Source organism: Pipistrellus hanaki (assembly GCF_964339955.1).
Source record: "Pipistrellus hanaki genome assembly, chromosome: 10".
In the NCBI taxonomy this organism is placed as follows: Eukaryota; Metazoa; Chordata; class Mammalia; order Chiroptera; family Vespertilionidae; genus Pipistrellus; species Pipistrellus hanaki.
In genome coordinates this window covers 28,512,573-28,531,364 of record NC_140512.1, presented here as the reverse complement: position 1 = coordinate 28,531,364, position 18,792 = coordinate 28,512,573, and the positions used below count along the sequence as shown (strand labels likewise).

General features: G+C 43.6%; 1 protein-coding gene across 4 annotated transcripts in view; it reads left to right on the top strand.

Moving 5' to 3' along the window:
* CDK6 (cyclin dependent kinase 6) overlaps positions 1–18,792 on the top strand; it is a 211,254-nt gene that overhangs the window by 91,268 nt on the left and 101,194 nt on the right. For all 4 annotated transcript variants that reach the window (XM_084897451.1, XM_084897450.1, XM_084897453.1 and 1 more), the window contains exon 4: positions 13,382–13,549. In XM_084897451.1, coding sequence (XP_084753577.1) covers positions 13,382–13,549 — 168 coding nt within the window. The remainder of the gene's footprint in view (positions 1–13,381; positions 13,550–18,792) is intronic.

The following is an 18,792-nucleotide window of genomic DNA, read 5'->3' as shown; positions in this document are numbered from 1 at the left end:
CATCCAGAGGCAACAACCTGTAACTATAGCTAATCACCTTCCAAACATTTTCCTGTGTATTTAGATAGGTTTGCCAGATTTAGCAGATAAAATATTCTGTTAAATGTGAATTTCAGGTAAACAACAGATCCTTCTTTTAGTTTAAATATGTCCCATGTAGTATGTGGGACACATTTACATGTAAAAATTATTTGTTGTTTATCTGAAATTCACATTTCATGGAATGTCCTATATTTTACCTGGCCATCCTGATGCAGACATATCCACCCGTAGTATATAAACGCATACACATTGATCAAGCTGTATGTATCCCTCTAAAGCTTACCCTTTCCCTATTGACTATCTCAGTTACATGTTAGAATTACTCGGTTCTTCCTAATGGTTACCTGATACAACGTTGTAGACTCATCATAATTTAACTATTCCCCAGTTGGTAAGACATTTTAGGTGTTCTATTTTTGTTACTTTTTGTTTGTTTGTTTGTTTGTTTTTTCAGACAAAATAGTATGGATCCTCTTTGTCTTGGCTTGTAAACTTGTGCTGTTGGTTCTGTAGGATGCACTCCTGGAAGTGGAATTGCCAGGCTATCGCATATTTTTAAAACATTGTGCATTTCCTTTATACCTATTCACCGGGCCCGACGCAGGAGCAGCCGAAGCGTCCGGCCAGGGGAAGCTGGCAGGCACCTTGCTTGACCTCGCAGAGTCTCCCCCTCGCTGTCAGCTCTGGGGGACCAGGCATGCTTGTTTTCCAGCCTAGCACAGCGCCTGCCACAGAGTTGGCCCGCGGCACAAATTCAGAATGAATGCATATGAATTTACTCAGGGGGGCTGTGAGAAAGGAAATAATGTATGTATGCGAAGCGCCTGGGGGAAAACAATGTCTGTAAAAGGCCTGGGATGCTCCTTTAGTTTTCTCACCCCATCCCCACTTCCAGTTCCTTCTTCAGGGAGAAGGGCCTCGAAGCTGGTAAGGGGGAACACAGTTACAGGGAAGTAGCATAAGCTCTGTAACAGCACTGCTGCTAAAGAGTGCTGGGGGATAGAGGAGGGGGCACCGCCCGGCTGAAGTGGCTCCGTGGTTCAGTGTAGACCCACGAACCAGGAGGTCATGGTTGGATTCCGTCAGGGCACATGCCTGGGCTGCAGGCTCGATCCCCAGTGTGAGCCGTGCAGGGGTCAGGCGATCAGTGATTCTCTCTCATTATTGATATTTCTCTCTCCCCCTCTGCCTTCCTCTCTGAAATCAATATACATGTTGTGGTTGTTTTTAAAGAAGGGGAGAGCCAAACCGGTTTGGCTCAGTGGTAGAGCGTCGGTCTGTGGACTGAAAGGTCCCAGGTTTGATTCCAGTCAAGGGCATGTACGTTGGTTCGGGCACATCCCTGGTGGGGGGTGTGCAGGAGGCAGCTGGTCGATGTTTCTCTCTCATCGACGTTTCTAGCTCTCTATCTCTCTCCCTTCCTCTCTGTAAAAAATCAATAAAACTATATTTAAAAAAAGAAGAAGAAGAAGAAGAAGAAGAGAGCGCTTCACTTAGCCTGTGGGTGTGAGAATTCCTGGGACTTGGCCATGGTCTACTCACCTAAATCTAGGAAGACAAATTGGAAAGAGCCTGATAGACATGGGTGTACGTTGGGGGTAGAGCAATGGAGGGAACATTCTAGGCATGGGAATAGAATTGCAAAGGAACAAAGCTGTGATACTGCATGTCACATTAAGAACATGGACACAGCCAGAAATGAAATCAGACCTACCTCTGTCATAGAGTGAACTGGAGGGGACTTCTGTGTGTGATTCAGGTTGACATTTTAGATTAGAATATCGTTTAGCCATCACTGAAGGAAAAGCTTAAAGATGTGCATCTAAAGACAGGAGCTACCTGTACGGGAGCACTATTGCAGTCATCCAGGAAGAGATACTGGTGACTTGACAAGGACTGTGGAGATGAGAGAGAAGGGCTGGTTTGAAAGGTAATTTAGAAACTGATTATGTGGTTGAGAAGAGAGAAGGGATCCAGAATGTCTGAAAGACTTCTGGAGCAGTCATTTGTGTGCACGTTGGTACCGTTATACAAGGTAAGAAATTCAGGTTGAGGAACAGATTGGATGGAGGTGAAGAAACTGTGTTGTTATCTGGGAGCATATTGAAATTGTAGTTGTTATGGAATATTCTAGAAAGCATGAGCAGGAAGCGTTTAAGTTTGCATGTTTGAAACTCCAGAGAGCCGTCCCAGCTGCCATTGTGACTTGGAATGCCTCAGCTTATGACTAAATCTTAGCCGGAGCCACGAGTGAATGAGTTGAGGAGGTGAAGACAATTTAGAATTTGAGATATTTATGCAACACATGATTGGGAACACAAACAAATGGTGAATGTTTGCGGCAACCATTGTGGACTACAGGAAAGGGAGCTGAGCAGGGGCCCACAGAAAGTAATACTGAAAGCCCAGATGGAATCAGCAACTGTGATCTGTCACCACTCTTTCGTGTGATGGTTTTCCCTTGGCAGTTTCAATGATGGGAGTAGGGATGGGCAGGTAGCTACTAAGATGAGGCCTTAGAAGATCCATGTAAGGCGAAATGGAGGATGATTTCGCCTGGAAAGAGAATAAAAACTGTGCACCTATGGATGAGGACAATGGGGGGTGGGGAAAGGGCAGAGGGTGAGGTGGGAACCTGGTGGAGGGGAGCAATGGAGGCGGGGGGGTGGAGGAACATTTGTAATAATCTGAACAATAAAGATTTATTTAAAAAAAAAAAAAAAAAAAAAAAGCTGGCTGGGAGTTTTAGATGAGCCAGGAGAAGGTTTGAAGGCAAGAGGGACATGTGTGAGACAACAGCCAGTCCAAGGGGGGCCTGGATACTCTGAAGACTGAGTATGTTCCCCTGGCCCGTTCATAGTGGAATGCCTGTTTTAGGTTACCTTGCTGAATTGTTCCTTGTAAGAGAGTCATTAGCGTCTTCGCCTTGCTCTCATGTTTGCCACGGGGAGTAGCTCTTGAGTTCCACTTGGCCTGAAGATCCCCTCTTCTCTTGGCCTCCATGCTTTTCCCTGACGTAGCTGTGACCACCCAGAGAAGTTACTCGTGAGGAGCATATGGGCCTCCTCCCCCTGGAGATACATTTGCTGCCTCCCTCCTAACAGGCTGCAGCTTTAAAATCTCAGTCCTTGCAACAACACAAAAGCAAAAATGTTGAAGTGCCGCCTCTTCGAAGGCCCCCCGAAACAGCTGTGCACGCAGCTGTACCCAGAGCAGATAATGCGCACAGATGTGTTCATGGGAAGGAGGCACCGATACGCGCTGTGTTGTTTTCAGCTTCTCACCACCGCGAGGACTCCTTTTCTCCCCCAAGGAAGAGGTCCGTTGTGGTGAGCAGTGTTTTATGACCTGTAATAAAAGCCCTTGTAAAGACCATTTTTTGACCAAATGAAGCTAAGTGTTCTTTTCAGAGTCCTTGCCTGTGCCTCTCCCCATCTCTGTGTTGGAATGCACACAGTTCAGCATTAATGGATCACATGAGGAAATAATATCACAAATTCTAGTTCCTATTTGTTAAGCTGGGAAAGCAACCAAACTTATGTAAGAAAGTTCATTAGGAATGTTTTTTTTCCTACTCAGCAGCAGCTTCTGAATATGTATGTTTACTAAGTAAAAATGTATATTGCATTTTTATAGTGCATGGTTATTATCCCGTGAAAGCACCCATCGGACCGTGTGAGGGAACCTCAACAGTCGGAGGCCCCACAGAGAAATCGGTTCAAGAACGGGTAAAAAGTAACCTAAAGCCACCCTAGAAAGTTTAGTTATTTACAGAAAGAGACAATACATTCAGCGAATAATAACAGATTATTTCTTTTTTTTTTTTTTTTTTTAATACGTTTGTATTTCAGAGAGGAAGGGAGGGGGAGCGAGAGATAGAAACATCAATGATGAGGGAGAATCATCCATCATCTAACTCCTTCATGCCCCACCCTGGGGATTGAGCCCACAACCCAGGCATATGCCTGAATCGGGAATCAAACTGTGACTTCCTGGTTCATATGCCCATGCTCTACTGAACCACATCAGCCATGCCAGAAGATTTCTGAGAACCTTCTTCTATACCATGCTTCTAAGGACTTTATATAGTGTAAAGTACATGCACTTCAAGTCAGTATTTGCCACTAATGACTCAGGCAAAGTGATTTGATCCCCAGAATGCTTCTCTTAGGGATGAGAGAGGCTGCGTGATTTGCTTAGAGTCAGAACCCCCACTGTGGAACGTGCTGAAACCCATGTCTTTGGATGGGCAAGTTGCTAAAGGAATTCTGACTAGGGGTGGGAAAGTAGAAAGGAAACCTTCACCATTTTTATTCCATACTCCCGTGTTCATTTTAGGCCTAGAATGGTATACTTCTAAAATAATGAACCAACAGTTTCAATACGCATCTGAAGATGTTTTCATGGCTAATAGGTAGGACTACTGACTTACATGCCATACCTCTTGGGTCCTTATTCCCTAATCCAAATCTACTTTTTCTGTTGTTTTATCACCTGCTGAGGTTTTCCTCCCTGGAAGGAGTCAGTGATTTTTTTTTTTTTTTTAAGCTCACAGGTTTTATAGATTTCATGGTCATTTTCCAATTAGTTTGGTACTACTTGCTGCATTATGAAAAGCCATTGGACATTTATTGACACCTGTTGACATGGTGTGCTAAGATCCTAGTGCATCTGGAATAAGAGGGATGGGAGCAGACCCTACTCTCAGAAGATGGGGCCAGGCCATAGAGCAGTGAGTAAAGATGGCACAAGTCCACAGGAGTTCCTGGAAGCGAGGCCAGAAGTTAGGTGGGCTTCATCTGAGAATGGTCAGGCATGCATGAGAATGATCAGTAGGATCAAGTTTGTATGTTAAAAAGGTCATACTAGCTAGAGTGTTAAGGATGGACTTGAGGGACGAGATCAGTGGGAAACGGGAATACATGTAAGGAAAGGTGAGGGCCAGACCCACTATTGTGAGGGTTTCACAAGTATAGAAAGTGTATGAAAACAAAAACAAAAAAAATGACAAAACTTTACTGCGGGAGGCAGAAGGCTTGAATAGAAAACAGCAGCCTGTGTAGAAAGACTTAGTGTTGTAAAAATATATAATTTTAATTACATTAGATTTGTTAAAATAAATTTCAACTGCAAGTTACAGAACACTCCGTGAACAACAAAATGGCTGTAAGGAAGAGCATTTTTTAAAAATATATTTTATTGATTTTTTACAGAGATGGAAGAGAGAGGGATAGAGAGTTAGAAACATGGATGAGAGAGAAACATAATCAGCTGCCTCCTGCACACCCCTTACTGGGGATGTGCCCGCAACCAAGGTACATGCCCTTGACCGGAATCGAACCTGGGACCTTTCAGTCCACAGGCCGACGCTCTATCCACTGAGCCAAATCTGTTTCGGCAGGAAGGGCATTATTGTTGATGTAACGTCCAGGCCAGAGGTGGGCAGCCCCAGAGTTGATTAGCTGTTCAGTGATGTCATCAGAGATCCAGACTCTTTTTCTCATTACTCTCTGGCATTTTATATGTGCCGAACTGTCTTCCTTTCTGTTCCAAGATGGTTCTACTGCAAGTTAATGCCCTCAAGCATAGCAGTTAGTATAAGATTTGCTGAGGAGAGGAGGAAGTTCACCAGAGAGTTTTATACCATGATCCTCCTGTAAAAGAAAGAATTACTTACCAGAACTCTATATCAGACGTACATCCTGCCCATACATCTCATTGGCCAGGACAGGGTCTCATGTCCATCTCTCCATCAATTCCTAGCAAATGGGAGTGTGATTGCCTTGGATCAGTCCTTTATTGCTGACAACCAATGATGTCTACTCAAGTAGGAAAATGATAATATGTTCCATGCTATAGAAAACCAACTTCTCTAATACATTACCTCATTTGGAGAGAAGGGAAGTATGTAGTGAGAAGAACATTCTCAAAAGAGGGAATTTAGAGGGAGAACAGGGGAAGATGAGAAGATATTTCTACCAAATAGAGCCATTACAAAGCATAATATGTTGTTGTTTTGTTTTGTTTGTTTTCGTTCGTTGTATTTTACTGTTGACAGTACTACAAATGTCCCCCAATTTCCTCCTCTTACCCACCTCCTAGGCCCTTCTGCACCCGAGGACTTAGCACTATTGTCTGTGTCCATTGGTTATGCATGTATGTATGTTAGGTCTTTGGTTATTCTCTGCCTGTCTCCCCCGCCCACTCTGAGATTTGTCAGTCTTTCCAGGCCTCTGGACCTATTTTGTTTGTCAGTTTATTATATTCATTAGATTCCACTTATAAGTGGGATCATGTGATATTTGTCTTTCTCCGACTGGCTTATTTCATTCGGTATAATACTTGCCAGGTTCATCCATGCTGTTCCAATGTTTTTAAAATTTTATATTATAAAGAATATGTGTTGAAATGGAGAAATATCCATGGTTATATTGTTAAATGATTTTTAAAGGATTGTAAAACAGTGTTTATAGAACAAAAACTATTTGAGTCACTAGCCAACAACCTAGGCCCCTTATACTTTGTATATTCTTATGTTATATCCTTCTCCCAAGAATTTATAATTAACATTGCATATGTGTAGTTTCAGTTCCTGATGACTTTCCACTGTGAGTTAGTAATAGCCATCATGATGAGGTAATGCTTTCTTCTTCCAGACTGTCCATGTAGTCATTACATTGTTCCTCAAACACAGCATCTCCAGGATTAGTAAAAATCAGTTGTTCTTATTTCTAGTTGTTTGAGACAGGTTCTTTACTTACTCAGCACTGTCATTACTTTCAGGAGTGAATTATTTTCATTCTCTCTTCAGAATACATATTTTTATTAATAAAATCTATATATAAATCCCCTTTTATTGTGCTTTTATCTAGTTGCCAGGAGCAGTAAAAATAGAAAGCCAGCACTGGCCATTAGAGGCCTTGCATTTGTTTCTGCTGAAGAATCCGAAAGCGAAGTGTCACCTTGCTCAGTTATCTGCTTCCCCTGCCTCTGCCACTCCTCCCAGTGCCATCCCTCCAATCCCCACGCCCTCCCCCTCCCCCCCCCCCCCCCACACACACACACACACTGTGCTGAAGTAACTGGTTATAGGGCACAGCTCGACTGCTCTTCTTTGGAAAAAGCTCACAAGTGTCTCTTGTAGCTTGTCTCCGGGTTCTTCCATTTATTGCTTGCTTTGAATTCACCAAAAATTACAACTTTCCAAGTGATATGAAGTTTTAAGGAACTTGCTTTATCCATCCTTTGGCTGTGTCAGGGTTTGTTTTGCCCTTCGTGATTTTGGAGAAGGCATTCTGTGGGTGCCCCTGAGGACTGAGATGAGAAAGAAGGAGGGAAACGGCTTCTGCGGCCGTTTCTGCTACCCGTTGTCACCATTGGTGAGCTGACCGGTGTAAGCTTAAGGATCCCTGCCCAGTTCTGACCTGGAGTAAAAGGTGCATGTGCAGTCACCTTGCTGCTGCGACTTAGCATCTCCCTGAGTGCACGCGTGGCTGGAGTGAGCGTCAGAGCCTGCCTCCCTGGCTGCCCAGGACCTAACCATGGCTTTGTTGTTCTCTACTTCATTGCCCGTGTAGTGTTACTGTACCATATTTTATGGGACAACTAGGATTCTTAAAAGATTCTGGGATTAGGTCCACCAGTTCCACTTGTGGGCACATATATCCAAAAGGATTGAAAGCAGGGTCGCAAAGACATACTTGTATGCCCATGTTCATAGCAGCGTTATTCAGAATAGCCAAAAGGCAGACGCAACCCAAGTATCCATCAACAGCTGAATGGATAAGCAAAATGAGGTACATTCACACAATCGGGGATTACTCAGCCTTAAAAAGGAAGGACATTCTGGTGTATGCTGCACAGGGATGAGCCTTGAAGAGGTGATGCTAAGTGTAATAAGCCAGTCACAAAAACACAGGATGATTGCACTTCTATGAGGTCTCTAGATCAGTCAAATCCATAGGACTGAAAGCAGAAGGATGGTTGCCAGCGTCTGGGCAGGGAGAGAGATATGGGGAGATATTTAATGGGCATAGGATTTCAGTTCTGATAGATGGAAAAGTTCTAAAGACCGGTTGCACAACAGTATGAATATACTTAGTACTAAGCTGTGCACTTAAAGTGGTTAAGATGGTAAATTTTATGTGTATTTGATTTTGCAACTAAAAATTATATTATTAGTTATCAGCAAAATTTAAAAAAATGAAAAGATCCTTGGACTAGCCCTCATTATTGCCAGTAGTCCTCTCTGACTTTATCATCACCTGTTATGTATAGGCTTCTGTGATCTTTCACTTCTCTTCCTATAATCATAACCCTTACCAGAAGTCAACATGTTCAGTATAAAAACCTTTGTTCTGTGTGATATGTTTTAAATTCGAGACTCCTCTGATACCCTTCATAGGAAACAGTAAATCATTGTACAGAGAATTCTGTCGAAACATGGAGACAAATTCGAAAAGACTGTGGTTTACACAGTATGAGGAGGGGGGGAAATGATTACCTTTGTCTAAAAGTTGTATGTGTCTTGTTTTAAATTATGTAATAGATCAACTAAACTGTAAGGATGTGAATATGGCACTTCCATTAACTAGATGTATCCAAAAATATGGAATTATCTATTGAGAGCTGTCATTTCTATGACTTACTGTGTGGAATAAATTGAGTGGTTTTTTTATTATATTTTGGACCTATTTATACTATTTTGTAGTTGGGAAAAGACCCAGCGATAACACTTGTTTCTTTTAGAAAAGTTTTCGGTTTGTTTTGATTTTAAAGAAATAAGAGGGTTAGCGTTCTAGAACACCTGAAAAATAAATAAATAAGAGGCTTTAAAAAACTTCAGACTGAAGTCCAGAGTCTTTTAGGGGAGTTGCCAAGGACAAAAACACCACCTAAAGTCGCTGGAAGTCAGACTTCATTCCATGATGCGGTCCTGTTGAAACATGCTTTCCTGTCATGCGTCTCAGAAAGATACGGAGTGAGGCCCGGAGTGGCTGTTTATCATGAGGAAGACCAGGTATTCATACCCTTTCTCCCAGGACTGTGGGCTGTAACATAAAAGGTAACTTAAAGAGCCTTCATTGGCAGTATCTCCACATCGTGTCCCTGAGATTATTGTGAAATATCTGAGCCTTGTGTAAAACAGATTGATTTAGACTAAAATCTCGAGGAGCTAATTTAAAAGTGTGTCTCATGATACTGTACGCCGAGATAGAACCGATAATAAATGTAAGCAGAGAATCCTTTGAAATGTCTTTGGTCGGAGCACTGCTTGCAATTCTGAAGGAAAGGTGGTTTTTTGCATACCTTATGTCCTGATGACTTATCCGTTCGTATCATCCTCAAAAATTGGGACCATGTCTTGTGACCAGAGTTCCTGACACAGTTGAGTGCATGTTTCTTTTGAGATTGGAGATTCCGATGAGTGATGGTTAAGGTTGAGGGGAAGAGGGTCCCCCAATCATACTTAGTCCAGGTCCATTATGTTCACCAACTCAACTTACCTCACAATTAAATTACTGAAGGTAATGAGATTTTTGGCAAGATATTTTAAAAAATCGTTAATTCAAAGCTCACTAGTTCAAAACTCTTCTTGTGGCTAGATATTAAACTGGTAGGTTTAAAAGAAAACCGTGTTTGCTAACAAAAATAATCTGAAGAATGGTAATTCTTGTGTAGAACTAACTTTTCCTATATTTTTAGGCATCACTTACATGGAATCAATTTCTAGTGCAATCATGTGGACTCACACTGCTTAGCCTGTGCTTAGATGGGATGTTAAGTCATTTTCATCTAAGTTCCCCTTTAAACAAAGGAAAACTAGACTCTTAGAACAGGTTCCAAAATAACACAACTAAAAACAAATAATGATGATGGTATAATATATCGCAGGGTGGAAAACCATGCAGCCGTTCAAAGTCATATTGTATTAAAAGAACTTTTTTGTAGAAGTTTTGTGGTAGTGGCAAAATATTTACAATGAATTATTACATTTTTTAAAAGAACCACAAAATAATATATATAGAAAAATAACCATTTTTATTTATAAACATATTTAATATACTATGACACAAATGTATAATACTTATATAAATTCTATTATGATTATAGTACTTACATAAATTACAATAATATAACCATATATTCCTTTTATACCTACATGTGATTTTTAAAACACAGACAAGAAATACACAAAAATTATTTAAGAATGAAGATTTCTCTGTTCTCTAAAGGGTAGGATTTTGAGTGATTTTTGTATTCCTATGGAATTTTTTTAAATTTTATAATTTACTGCATTAAGCATACACCAATTTTATAATTTAAAAGAAAACATATAGTATGTGCTATATAAATAAAGGCACAAATAAAAGCAGTGCACGTTTATTTACTCTGTAGTTCAGGCTTTCTATAAAGTTAGATGGGCCTTATGATTAATCAATTAGTTCAGATTTTTAAATTTTTGTTTTGCGAATTTGTTGCTTATGGTTCGGACAGTGAAATCTGAGCCGAGCAGATTTATTCTTGGTGCCATTTTAAATGGTTGGTACTTGGTATATAAGAAGCTAAAAATGATGAGCCAGCATAACATTACTTTTGGTTAGTCATGCTATTTAAAATTTAGTGCTTACAAGTGTGTGCATATGTTTCCAATAAAGACTTATTTGCCACAGCGGAAGAGTGCTTTCCTTAACATTTTGTGCTTCATTTTCACACTCATGTTTATTCATCATTGTTTGGCCTGTAGTGGTTCTTCAGTCTCTAAGGACTGACTCTAGGTGGACAGTACCGTCTTCTCCAGAGTCTTCACCTTTGGAGGTTCAGAAGATAGTAGGTCCCCCCTTATCCACAGCAGATGCCTGAAACCACAATAGTACCAAACCCTATGTAGACTATGTTTCTTCCTATACTTACATACCTGTGATAAAGTTTAACCTATAAATTAGGCACTGTAAAAGATTAACAATAACTAGTAAAGTAGAACAGTTATAACATTATACTGTAGTAAATGTTAGGAGAATGTGCTCACTCCCTCTTCCCCTTCTCCTTCCCCTACTACTCCCAACCCGTATCTATCTATCTCTCTCCCTCTCTCTCTCTTCCTCTCCTTCTCCCTCTCCCTTTCTCCCTCTCTCCTTCTTTCCCTCTCTCCCTCTCTCCTTCTCTCCTTCTCTCTTTCTCTGTCAAAATATCTGTTAACCAGTCTAATGACTGAGAGGGCTGTCAAGTGACTAACAACCGGGTAGAGTATTCATTGTGGGCCCACTGGGCAAAGGGATGACCCCTGTTCCAGGTGGGACAGAGTGGGACAGCACAGATTGCATCACACGACTCAGAAGAGCATTTAGAACGTACGAATTGTTTATTTATAGACTTTCCCGTTTAATTTTTTTGGGGGGTCTGGAACCTTTATTTTTAATTTTTTTATCGTTTAAAGTATTACAAATAGAAGTACATTTGTCTCCTTTTTTCCCCATTGATAATTGTTTTAGGGCCTCGTTAACTATGGGTCATTGAAACAGTGGAGAGTGAAACTGCGGGTAAGCGCATGGAGGTGCGTCTCAGGGAGATCCCCGTTCACCGGTGTCCTTGCACGCCCACCCTTAACCCTCTGTGCTGTGCACTGAGCTCGTAACACTGACCGCGTTTTCCTGTGGTTGTTCGTGACTCCGTCACCCCCAGGACACAAGACATTTCAGTGATTATTATAGGTAAATGGTATACCATCTGCCAGAAACTTCATAGCCCCTTTGCATACATTACTTCATTTAAACCTCAAAATAGTGTGAAAAGGAAGCACTGTTTTCTCCATGATGTAAATGGAAAAGCTAAGGCTTCCATTTTAAACACGCTGGGATGTTCAAACAGAACCCCCGTCTCTAAAGGAAGAGCTCAGTACCTTAAACCAGTAACCACATACGCTGTTCTCCGCAAGGGGCTCAGTGACGCAGCCACTGACGAAGCATGTGTCCTCACACCGGCCACCCCACGGCCGTAAAGCCGGTGATGCTGCCTAATCCTTTTCCTAACCTTATGAACAAGGTAAAGTCTGTCCTCCCTTGGATGCACCATTCTCATGGTAGTTTGAGAGGCAGATCAATCTTATTAAACCCAGATTTCAGAGTATCATATCACGGCCAAATTTTTTAATTCCTACTCCCTGACACTGTTCCTGAGTTTAAGTGTTGTGTCTAATTTCATCAGTTCTAAAATTAGAAAGAGATGTGATTTTATTGGTTTATTTTCTGAATGCACCCCCTGCTTTATGCTGGTGAATAAGCATGGCAGTAATAGCTATCATCTATTGAATGCTTGCTACGATGCTTAGTGCTTTACAAACAATGATCCTACAAAATAGGTTTTGGTACTTTGCCATTTTACAGATAGGGAAACTGAGGCTCAGCGAGGTTAAATGGCTTGCTGGTTTTACCTACTCCTTCCATCGTAGATCTGATAAAGGAGTGCATTAGGAATTTGTATTCCCTTTCTCTGGACTTTTTGAATCAAAACTCTGTCTTGCTAGTGGTGTGACTTTGGGCTAATTACATACATCTACTGTGTATCACTTTCTTGACTTGTGAAATGGGGTGATGATATTATTTACCTTCATGTGATGGTATGGATTGACTGAGCTGCTAAATAGAAGGTACTTAGAACAGTGCTTGACACAGTGTCGGCTTAATAAGTGGTGCTATAAAAATAACAATTACTATTATGATTATTATTCACTGGATTTTGACTATGGAGATCCAATACTAAACCATATAGAAGTACACGAAGTAAAAAATATCCCCCTCTCTCCACCACCTCCCAGTTCCTCTCCTGGCATTAACCACTGACACCAGTATGGTATGTGTTCTTCCAGAATATTTCCTATGCCATCTGAAAGTTGTTGTTTTTTTTAATATATCTTATTGATTTTTCACAGAGAGGAAAGTAGAGGGACAGGGAGTTAGAAACATCGATGAGAGAGAAACATCAATCAGCTGCCTCCTGCACACCCCCTACTGGGGATGTGCCTGCAACCAAGGTACATGCCCTTGACCGGAATTGAACCTGGGACCCTTCAGTCCGTAGGCCGATGCTCTGTCCTCTGAGCCAAACCGGTTTCGGCCTGAAACTGTTTTTAAAATTGTCCTCTCATTAGTAAAGTACAGCTCCGGAGTAAACCTGTTTGAGAGTGGGAGATAGAGAGGTAGGAAGGGAGACGGGTTCATTGGTTCAGCAAATGTCTCTCAGATGCTCTCTGGGTGCCGAGGCCTCCCCTGGGCGCCGGGGGCCTGCCGTGTTGCGCTTCTGTTCTGACTGTGTACGGATTTTCTCTCTCGGTCTTACGTAGGACATGATGTATCAGCTTCTCCGAGGCCTGGACTTCCTTCATTCCCACCGCGTGGTGCATCGCGATCTAAAGCCACAGAACATCCTGGTGACCAGCAGTGGACAGATAAAACTGGCTGACTTCGGTCTGGCCCGCATCTACAGCTTTCAGATGGCCCTGACCTCCGTGGTGAGTGAGAAAGTGCTGTTCTCTCACGAAGCTCGTTTTTCCTCTTCCGAGTGGTAAACGTCCCCTGCCCCTGATGTTGTGATTGCCGGTGGTCAGCGGGTGGCAGAGCCTCTGCACTTCGCTCTGTGGCGGTGGAGGGGGAGGAGAGCGTTCTGCTCCCCGCTACGGACACATCCGGGCCGGGCTTGTTGTGGACGGACCCGATGCAGAAATAGCTTGTTGCATCTTAGTCACTGGAGAGGAATCCGTTACAGATTCCCAAATGCTGCCTGCCGTAACCCTCTTTTCAGAGCTGCGTGTGTAGATAACATCAGGGGAAGCACAGCCCAAGGTCTCGGGGTGGGGGGGGGGGGGGCGCGGGGCGGAGACCACCAGGCACCTCGCCCTGAGTGCAGCATCCTGGTGGAGGAGCAGCCAGGGGTCTGCACAGGTGTGTGAGAGCACTCCTGTGAAGCTCTGCTGTCAACTGGGCAAAAAATAAATAAAAATTAAATGTGCGTTGAACTTGGATGGCCCATCAACAAGTAGCACCACCCTGCCGGGCAGCGGCTCGCCCAGGCCCAAAGAGAAAGGCTCTGTTTTGGCAAAGAGTCACAGTTATGATATCCTGTTCTATGTCCCATTCAGGCCCCAAAAAAACAAAATAGCTATTGACTTTGGTGTAGCTTCTATTTCTCCTTTTAGTTCATTGTTTCTGAGATGAATTTTTAGGAACTTCTGCATCCCAAAGATAAAAATGAGGAGCCTAGACGTAGGCACTGATAACCCTTCTCTTTGAAAAGCCTGCTTTACCGACAGTGAATTCATGCACAGGTTTAAAAAAAAAAAAAAGGCAAGACATTCCCCTTTGCTGTGCTACCGATCTGAGGCAGAGGGTGGATGTGGAGAATTCCTTTGATCCTATGATGACGATAGAAACGGCCCTCAAAGCATTAGATTAAGCCTTAAGACAGAGAATCCTCTTGGGTAAATATGTCATTTTTCACCTATAATCTGGCTTTCTCGTGTTTTATTTTCACTGATTTCTGCCTTTCCATGACTCAAGTACAGTTGACAAAGAGTGCAGCGTAGTGATGAGGCATTTCTATAACTTACTGTGAAGTTACCCCTCCCCCCATATGTCTAGTACCCACTCAACACCAAACACATGGGAGGGAGGGAGAGGGGGGGGGGTGGAAAAGGGGGAGGGATTAATACATACAAGTTGCTGGTTGTGAAGGCGTCTCAGGATGTCACGGACAGCACAGGGAACATACGGTGGCCTTTGTGTTCAGCATCTCCAGCCCCGGAGTGGGTCTCCATCGGGGGCGGCACCGTCCTGGGAGTGGCGCGTCACTGAGGAACCTATGACCGTGTCTCGAGACCACAGTGACTTGGGGGATGGACGCGGCTACGAGGAGGCTGATCCTCTGCACAACAAAAAATTGTTTCCCCACATCCTATTAATGCCTCCGCTGCGAAGTAGAACATTGGGAGGGGAGTCAGAAATTCTCTGAGAGGGATAACTTGCCTTCGGAAGACGTTCCGTTTACAAAAGCGTTCTGCTTTTCCCCACCCTGAAATCAGGGTAACCACCACCTGCACCGGTGAGGTGACATACTTTTCCCAACATGCCATCCTTTAGCAAACATGTCAAACTCACGTTTAAATGTGGCCCACCAGCTGAGAGTTGGACATGCTTTACCTACAGCACCCAGAGTTTGAGGGGGGTTCCTTGGAAATGTGTCCCCATTATTACTGAAAGGCACACGGTACTTGCTTCCTCTCTGCCCAGCATGCACCATCGTTTCTGAGGAGACAAGGCCACAGGATGGTGTTTGAAGGATACGCCTCAGTTTTGGGCTGGGTCAGGCAAGCCCTGTATTCTTATATAATCACACCAGAAAGGGCCGGGGCTGTGTGTTTCCCAGTGGGAAGGGTGAGGTAGGCTGCAGGCTTCCCCAGGAAGTACTTGCGCATGTTGTAGCAGGGCCCTGGGGAGAAGCTTGAATAGGCTTGACAGTCATCCCAGGAGCAGATGGGGGGAGCTGGTCCCCTGGAGGACATTAATTGAGGGAAGAATGAGCCATCACTGAGGCACTTTGATTCCCCGAAGTGGGTACTAAAACCCACAAATAAAAACAGGAAACTCAATTGGTTTTGTGTTTGTTTGTTTTTTTCTTATTAAATTTAAGGAATGGTAGCCTGGCTTGTGCATAACATCAATTAACATTCCATGCTTGCCTGAAAGTTGATAGGTCCAAGCAGGAAAAGGCAGACAAATTATTTCATGGAGAAAAGTGGCAAGGCAATCATAAATAAGCTGATTTTTCTGGTTTGTGCTGCTTACTCTGTATAAAGTTTAAAAAAAAAAAATAGACACTGGCAAAGACACTGGAACGAACACAGATTTTCCTTGAAAGTGATGCTTGGAATTTAATGGAAATAATAAAAGGTATGATTCCTGAAGGGTGCTGCATTTCAAATTTTCCCCATTGGTTTTTTGGGGTTGTTTTTTTTTTTTTTTTTTTTTTTTTTTTAAAGGGAAAAAAAATCCATTTAGCATAGTGATATATTGGTTCACATACACATGGTGACATATAAAGACTTGGAATCGCAATTTTCCAGACCAAACTGGTATTTATTTTTCCACTTCCTGAAAATACACATTTTTTTGTGGGTTATGTCATACAGGAACTGGGAATGGACTTAATCTGTGGAATGTTAAAGGCATTGCAAGTTAACTGATTCGAAACTGACGTTGTCTTGCATGAGGAATGCTGATGTATTACCTTCCGAAGCCTGACTGAATGTTCCCCTCTGGTGCCTCCTGCAGAGCTTAATCCCTCCTTTCTCCCTCGGTGATTCCAGAGGGACGTCTTATTAATGTCTTTCTTGATACTGCTTTCTGTCTTGTTTGAAATTATTTGGGGTGGGCAGGTTAGTTATCAGGCTTTACTCTCTTGAAGGAGTTAGCCTCTGGGTAGCTACTCATTTAGGGCAATCACTAAGTCTGCACTGTAGTTGTTGCTGTGAGTATAACAACATACGTCCACATAATTTAACCTGCCTCCACCTGGTAAAGGAGGGTAAGTGCCTGTGGACACCTAACTGTCCTGGGCTGCCTCCAGCATGGCCCTCAGGGGTGGGTAGGAAGTCTTGGGTCATTACTGCTCATATATAATCAGGCATGCACCATGGATACCCCTACACAGTGCTGTGTATACCTGTTGCTTAAAAGGTTGTAGAATTAAGATGTGGGTCGCCACCACGTATACCTTAGACATGACAGGAGGGCCCCCGGGCCTGGGTCTCCTGCTTCAGAGGAGCCTGCCCTGGCCCTGCTTCAGCCATGCCTCCTTTAATGGGGCAGGAAATCCAGGATACCAAAAAGATATACCGCCTGGAGCCCGAGACACACCCTGCCACACTCAGGGCATTGGAATTCCCTGGCTGAACGGGAATTGCTTGAGCAATCCTCGGGTTCTTCCTCCTAACAGCACACTGTCCCCGTGTGCTCACCTCAGCCGTTCGCAGGCGAAGGGGCAGAGTGTGCGCGTGACCTGAGTGTCTGTGAGCATCGGAGGCCCCTGGTGAGACAAGGAGCTGGGGTTGTGAAGAGACGTGGGGACCATCTCACGTAGCACGGGTTCCTTCTTTCAGAAATGCTGCTCTGAAACCATGAAAATCAAATGTTTTGGCCTGATTGAAAGAATACCCTTTTTTGGAAAACCAAGGACAGGTCACGGGGAGGGCCTTCCCACTGCGCAGGAGCGATAGGTGAAAGTCACCACTGGTGCAGTTCTATAATCTCTGTGGCAGAAGTGGTTCATGAATATATGCTTACCCAATAGAAGGACTATGAGACTACCTGAAGTGACATGTAGAGACATTCTCACGCGAACATTTCTAAGTACTTCCCATGTCACATGCGGTGTATGGTGTGACTTACTTTTATCTATGTAGACAAAAGGGAAATAGAGACCGACTACTCAGCCAGAAGTGTTAGCCATACCTGGCGGGAGGGTCTCAGAACACAGCCTGGACGTCGACAGCCACCCACGATGACTGCTAGTGATGCAAGGCCTTTATCGCTTTTTCCCCAAACGGCATCATAGCGGGCAGCGCCATACTGGTGCCACTGGGTTTGGTGTTTTGGGAAACTCCTTAGGAACCACCTCACTGTGCAAGTGGGGAAACAGGAGACCTCCTCAGGCATTCCGTGACCAGGTTAAGTCTGAAGTCACCGCATTGTAAATGGAGAACCCGCCACCCCCACTTCTTCCCTCTTCTCGCCTCCGTAGGTTCCAATTCTTTGCAGCCTATCCAGCTATGTTCCGTGGAACTCTCTGGTTCTACAGAGGGCGTCTGGCAGTTCCACAAATGCCCAACAGTCCATCTTTTAAAATAAATTGTAAGTCTTGCTGAAATTATAAGTTAAAAAACACAACAACAACTAGTCCATGCAGCATTTTGACACAGTGGTGAACCACCGAGGCATGAATGTGTGCCTCTTGTTGGCCGATGGTCTATGTAGACTTCGGAGTGAGACTTCTTCTGCCATCCTTGCACACAGTTGAATGTCTAATCGATGTATCCTTGCTTAGGAGAAATCGAGCATTCCATATTTTTTCCATTGATTTTTTTATTTTATTTTATTTAGAGTGGAAGGGAAGGGGAGTGAGAGACACATTGATTGGTTGCCTTCTGTACCTACCCCAACCGGGGCTGGGGATCGAGCCTGCAATCCTTCCTGTGCTTTTACATAGATAAAAGTAAGTCACACCATACACCATACACAGGCCAGGGCTCAGAAAGCCTTTTGTTGAACCTAAGGGAGGAAATGAATGAAATGGAGCTGTGAGTCGTTCAGTCCACAAATAATTATTGATCGCTTTCCATGCCGTCAAGTATCCCGAGAGACAATAGTGAGACAAACGAATAAGGTCTTTGCTGTTATAGAACTTACCATCAAAAGGGAGACAGGTCTTCATCAGATAGTCTCACAAGGAAATGTGCAGTTAGAAACAGAGATAACTATAAAGGACACAGTTCTGCGGGGCCATGTGACCCAGGAACCCTCATTGGCTGGGGGGTCAAGGAAGCCCTCCCTGCTCGGCCCGGGCCAGCCCGCGGGGTGCTCAGAGAGGGCCCCAGCACCCTCCTCTCCGAGCCCACCTGGACACAGGCCCCGTGGCCGTGGGCATCGTACAATCCCTGCTTATGTTCCTGGTCTGTGTTTGGAACCGCTCATTGTACGGCAA